Source organism: Chlorocebus sabaeus, chromosome 15, assembly GCF_047675955.1.
Source record: "Chlorocebus sabaeus isolate Y175 chromosome 15, mChlSab1.0.hap1, whole genome shotgun sequence".
NCBI lineage: Eukaryota > Metazoa > Chordata > Mammalia > Primates > Cercopithecidae > Chlorocebus > Chlorocebus sabaeus.
The window spans coordinates 41948103-41954102 of NC_132918.1; the positions used below are offsets into that span (position 1 = coordinate 41948103).

Consider the following 6000-nt stretch of genomic DNA (forward strand, 5'->3'; position numbering starts at 1 on the left):
AAATTTCTATCTACTTTATCCCTAATACCCCCAAATTTTATTTTAAAAACAACTTTTAGCTAATTTGAGATTTTTTTAAACCTGAAAATGTTTTCTGCTTGAGTAGAGACCTGAAAAGCATTTTTAGTAAATATAGATGACTGATGTAAGATTCTTTCCATTTTTGATGAGGAAGACTTGCTACAGAGGAGGACGCTGGGCATTGAGCAGAAATCCTCATGTCCCAGTTATTGTGAATGGAAGGAAGGGGCCAAAAGGGAAATGCTGTGAAGTGGAAAACAAGTTTTCTGGATACCATCATAGCCGGAGTCAGCCCTATTTATGTTCCTTTACGGGTAGATTAACAGGAGCTGTACCCAAGGGGTTGAAGTTCAAGCTGTGGACTGAAACTTATCCTTGAGCCACAAGACCCGTGATGCTAATTCCATCCCACATGACTCTTGAACTTGCTTTAAGGCAGCCAACTGGATTATAAAAACATCTTTATTCTTCAAGGCCTCGTTAATGAGGTTATAATGCTATTCATGGCCTCCTGCAGTCAGTACTGCTCTAGGTCAGTGGTTCTCAATTCTGATTAAATATCTGACTTACCCCAGTGCTGGCCTCACTCCAGTGAAACTACTACTGTTATCTCTGAGGGTGTGGCCCGGGCATGGGGATTTTTAAAAACTCCCCAAGTGATTGGTATGCATAGGTAGTGGCCATCCAAGGATCTGATAGGCAAGAAAGCTAGAAGTTTACATAATACCTGCCACTCCAAATTCTAAAATAAACATCCACGTGGAAGAATGAAGTAAATCATGTAAACATACTGTCTGTGTGTATGCTTGGCTCTGTCTTTCTCTCTCTCTCTCTCTCTCTCACACACACACACACACACACACATATAAAAGTTGAAAGTGGAGAGTTTGTTACTCAATAGAACTCTTGAAAGTGAGAACTGTTATGCCTTAAAAGGAGTGGCGTAGAGAAAACTACCAATGTTGTAACAGGTCTGACCATTAAAGACAGATTTTATAAGAAATACCAAAATAGCAGTATTCCTGCTAAAAGGGAACTTAAAGAGTTAATGAGAGGTTTTCAAACAGGTCCGTGGCCCAGTGCAGGCCTGTTGATGTTATCATTAGGCAAAAACAAAAACAAAAACAAAAACACCAATGACAGCAGAGTAAGTTGCTCACAAAGCTAAAGATATCCAATGTTTGATGCTAAGTGTTTTTTCTTTTATAAATAATGACAATAAATAGTAAGACTTTTCATTTTTTTTAAAAAAACACAGGCATATCCCAGAAATATTGGAGGACTGCTTCCAGACCACTGCAATAAAGCAAATAACACAATAAAAAGAGTCATATAAATTTTTTGGCCTCCCAGTACATAAAAAAAGTTATGTTTGTACTAGATTATAGTCTATTAGGTATGAAATTGCATTATACCTAAAAAAACAAAAAACAAAGCAATGTAGATACCTTAACTAAAAATACTTTATTACTAAAAAATGCTAACGATCATCCAAGCCTTTAATGAGACATAATCTTTTCACTGGTGAACGGTCTTGCCCCGATGCTGATGGCTGCTGACTGATCAGAGCGGTGGTCACCAGAGGCTGGGGTGGCTGTGGCAAATCCTTAAAATAAGACAACAATGGGCTGCACACAGTGGCTCACACCTGTAATCCTAGCACTTTGGGAGGCCGAGGTGGGTGGATCACCTGAGGTCGGGAGTTCAAGACCAGCCTGACCAACCGTGGAGAAACCCCATCTCTACTAAAAACATAAAATTCGCCGGGCATGGTGGTGCATGCCTGTAATCCCAGCTACTCGGAGGGCTGAGGCTGGGAATTGCTTGAACCCGGGAGGTAGAGGTTGTGGTGAGCCGAGATCACACCATTGCACTCCAGCCTGGGCAACAAGAGTGAAGCTCTGTCTCAAAAAATAATAATAAAATAAAATAAAAAAACAACAATTAAGTTTGCTCCATGAAATGACTCTTCCTTTCGCAAAAGGTTTCTCTGTAGCATGCAATGCTATTTGACAGCATTTTACCCACAGTAGAACTTCAAAATTGGAGTCAGTCTTTTCAAACCTTGTCACTACTTTATCAACTAAGTTTATGGAATATTCTAAATCCTTTGCTGTCATTTCAACAATGTTCACAGCATCCTCAATAGAAACAGATTCCATCTCACGAAACCACTTTCTTTGTTTATCCATAAGAAGCAACTCCTCATCCATTCAAGTTTGATCATAAGATTGCAGGAATTCCATCACATCTTCAGGCTCCACTTCTAATTCTAGCTTTCTTGATATTTCCACTACATCTACTGTTATTTCATCCACCTAAGTCTTGAGCCTTTCAAAGTCATCCATGAGGGTTGGAATCGACTACTTCCAAACCCTTGTTAATGTTGGTATCTGACCTCCTTCCATGAACCCTGAATGTTTTTAATGACGTCTAGAATGGGTGAATTCTTTCCAGACGGTTTTCAATTTATTTTGCCCAGATCCATCAGAAGAATCACTATCTGTGGCAGTTATAGCCTTACCAAATGTATTTCTTTAATGAGGCTTGAAAGTCAAAATTACTACTTAATCCATGGGCTGCAGAATGGATGCTGTATTAGCAGGCATGAAAACAACATCAATCTCCTTCTACATCTCCGTCAGAGGTCTTGAAGGACTAGGTGCATTGTCAATGTGCAGTAATCTTTCGAAAAGAATACTGTTTTCTGAGCAGATCAAAACAGTGGGCTTAAACAATGCTGTAACAGCTGTGCTGTCACCCAGGCTTGTTTCATTTCTAAAGCACAGGAAGAGTAGATTTAGCATAATTTTTAAAAGGGCTCTATGATTTTCAGAATGGTAAATGAGCACTGGCCTCAATTTAGTCACCAGCTGCATCACCCCCTAACAAGAGTCAGCCTGTTCTTTGAAGCCAGGCATTATCTTCTCCTCTCTAGCCAAGAAACTCCTAGATGGCATATTCTTCCAATTTAAGACTGTTTTGTCTACATTGAAAATCCGTTGTTTAGAACAGCTGCCTCCATAAAATCATCTTAGCTGGATCTTCTAGACTTCTGGATAACTTGCTGCAGATTCTACATCATCACTTGCTGCTTCACCTTGCATTTTTATATTATGGAGACAGCTTCTTCCCTTAAACCTCATGAGCTGAACTCTGCTAGCTTTAAACTTTTCTTCTGCAGCTTCTCACCTCTCTCAGCCTTCACAGAATTGAACAGAGGGCCTTGCTCTATATTAAGCCTGGGCTTAAGGGAGTATTTTGGCTGGCTTGATCTTCAATCTAGAGCACTCAAAGTTTTTTTCCCAACAGCAATAAGGCTTTCTAATCAATTGTGTTCACTAGAGTAACACATTTAATTTCAAGAACTTTTGCTTTGCAGTCACAACTTGGCTAAGTGTTTGGTGCAAGAGGCCTACCGTGCAGCCTATCTCAGCTTCTGACATGCCTGCCTTCCTCACTAAGCTTAATCATTCTAGCTTTTAATTTAAAGTGAGAGACATCCAAGTGTCACTTGAACACTTAGAAGACATTGTAGGGTTATTAATTGGCCTGATTTCAATATTGTTGTTCAGGGAATAGAGTAGCCTGAGGAGGCAGAGACTATCAGAGCAGTAATCAGAACACACACATGTCAATTAAGTTCACCATCTCATATGGGCACAGTTCATGGCACCCCAAAACTATTACAATAGTAACATCAAAGATCGCTGATCACCATAACAGATATAATAATAATGATAAAGTTTGAAATATTGCCAAGAATTACCAAAGTGTGACTCAGAGGCATGTAGCGAGCACATGCAGTGTGAAAAATGGAACTGGCAGATTTGCTCCACACAGGGTTGCCACAAACTTTCAATTGGTAAAAAAACAAAAAACAAACAAACAACAACCAAAAAGAAAACGCAGGATCTGCAAAGTACAACAAAGTGAAATGCAAAAAAAATAAGGTATGCCTGCATATGTCTTGACAAAATAAGCAGTCAGATGCTATGTATGGTAACCCCACAGTTTTTAATTGAGCCACAAAATCCCAGTGTCTGGATATCACTAACACAAAATCCCAGTGTCTGGATATCACTAATCTATTAGTTCAACTTTTTTTTTTTTTTTTTTTAACATAAATTCAGACCCCACGGTTTCTATAAACTGACACCGAACCAGCTGCAGGGTAGGGATTAGAGACATCTCCAATCTTTCAGGTTCAAGCTCTCCGCTTCATTAATACCACAGCCACCAGCTTTTGCACCGTAAATATCGAACTTTACACCCATCTTGTAAAGTATGAATCGAAGGTAAGTGTATTAAAGGAATTCTATGGTAAATTCTTCTGTGACCTAAAAGGGATCTAGTGTTAAATGTTGGATTTTTCTAAAATAGGATTCACCCACACAGTATTTCCTTGGCATTGCTTTACATTTCTGGTGGGAAAGAGTAATGGCTGCTCTTACAACTGTTTTATTTTTGTTTGTTTGAGACGGAGTCTCGCTCTGTCGCCTACACTGGAGTCTAAGGGCGCAATCTCCGCTCACTGCAACCTCCGCCTCCCCGGTTCTAGCGATTCTCCTGCCTCAGCCTCCCCAGTAGCTGAAACTACAGGCTCCCGCCACCACGCCCGGCTAATTTTTGTATTTTCAGTAAAGACGGGGTTTCATTAAATTGGCCAGGCTGGCCTAACTCCTGACCTCGTGATCCGCCCGCCTCGGCCTCCCAAAGTGCTGGGATTACAGGCGTGAGCCACTGCGCCCGGCCACAGCTGCTTAAGAGAAGAGAAGGGGCGCAATCTAAGACTTGAGTTCTACTTACACACATTTAAAAATCAACATATAATGTGAGCTTTCAAAAACCGACCGGAAGTGGATGGAGGTACAGATGTGAAAGGACTGGCCGTGAGTTGGAATAATTGTTAAAGCTGGGAGTACTTGGAGGTTCAGGATACAGTACCAATCTCCTTACTCCTCCTTTTTTTTTTTTTTTTTTTGGTAAGTCTTTGAAATCTTTGCACTAAAGAGTCTTTTGTTGTTTGCTTAAGTATCCGAGATGAGTGGAATCCAGCCAGAGGCCTTTCTGCGGAGACCCAAAACGAAAAGGAGATATCAGCGTCTCCGCCCCGACAGAAGCAAGCTCATACCTATGCTTGCCGCGACAACCGCATAGCTCAATGAGACTTCAAGCAATCAGATGCCAGACCCAGGGAGACCATCCGGCAAGTTCCGGAAAGCAAGAAGTCCCATCCCCAGCTAGAGCTGCAGCACGGACGCTCGGTCCGCTAGCTAGGAGGCCCCAAGCCGGGCCCCAGGCGGCCCCTGGCTCTCCGGATTACTCACCCGCCTCGCTGTAGGCCAGGCGCAGCACCCGGCCCAGCGTGGAGAAGGCGCACCGCGGCTGGCACAGCTCCTGGCCTGCCACCGCGAAAGCCTCCACCTTGCAGCCCGCCGCCACGAAAAGCGCGTCACGCCCCCCGCCGCAGAACCGCTCCGGCTCCAGCTTGCAGGGCACCACCTGCTGTGACCCGAACGGGTGAAGGTTGTACAGCTGCACCATCCCGACCTCCGGCTGCTGGATGGCCCAGCCTGCCCGCCCCGCAGGGCGCCCGGAGACCCCCAGCCGAACGCGAAGGTAGGACCACTTCCGTGAGCGAGCCGGCGACGCCGAGTCACGTGAACGCCAGCCGGCCCCGCCCGCGGCTAAGCTACTTAAAGGGGCAGCCGCTGGGCGTGGCGGGCTTCGGGAAAGCGGTCACGCCCATCTGGCCCGCGCTCACGCGTTGCAGTGCTTTCGGTCTCCACGCCTCGTACTCCGCCGCCCAGAACTCGCCACCGCTCTACGCTCAGTGGCTGGTGGGTGCGGGGACCGCTGGGTCCTGCCTTTCGTCTTTTACTGCTTCGGGCCAGGCAAGATGTTTTGATTTTTGAATACGTTCTGACAATTCATCATCTATCTTGTAACATTTTGTACTTACTTTCAGGAGCGTTA

At 43.9% G+C, this 6000-nt stretch overlaps 1 protein-coding gene across 4 annotated transcripts in view; it reads right to left on the bottom strand.

Annotated features, from left to right (window-relative positions):
- HPS3 (HPS3 biogenesis of lysosomal organelles complex 2 subunit 1) overlaps window positions 1–5700 on the bottom strand; it is a 44755-nt gene extending 39055 nt beyond the window's left edge. For 2 of the 4 annotated variants that reach the window (XR_005241878.2, XM_008008759.3), the window contains exon 1: window positions 5352–5699. Coding sequence is in view for 2 of the 4 variants with exons in the window: in XM_008008759.3 (XP_008006950.1) it covers window positions 5352–5568 (217 nt within the window). In the remaining 2 variants the exon portion in view is untranslated. Of the gene's footprint in view, window positions 1–5351 lie in introns of all 4 variants that reach the window. The other 2 variants (XR_012095569.1, XM_008008755.3) reach the window with 2 other exon arrangements.
- Window positions 5701–6000: the final 300 nt, after the last annotated feature.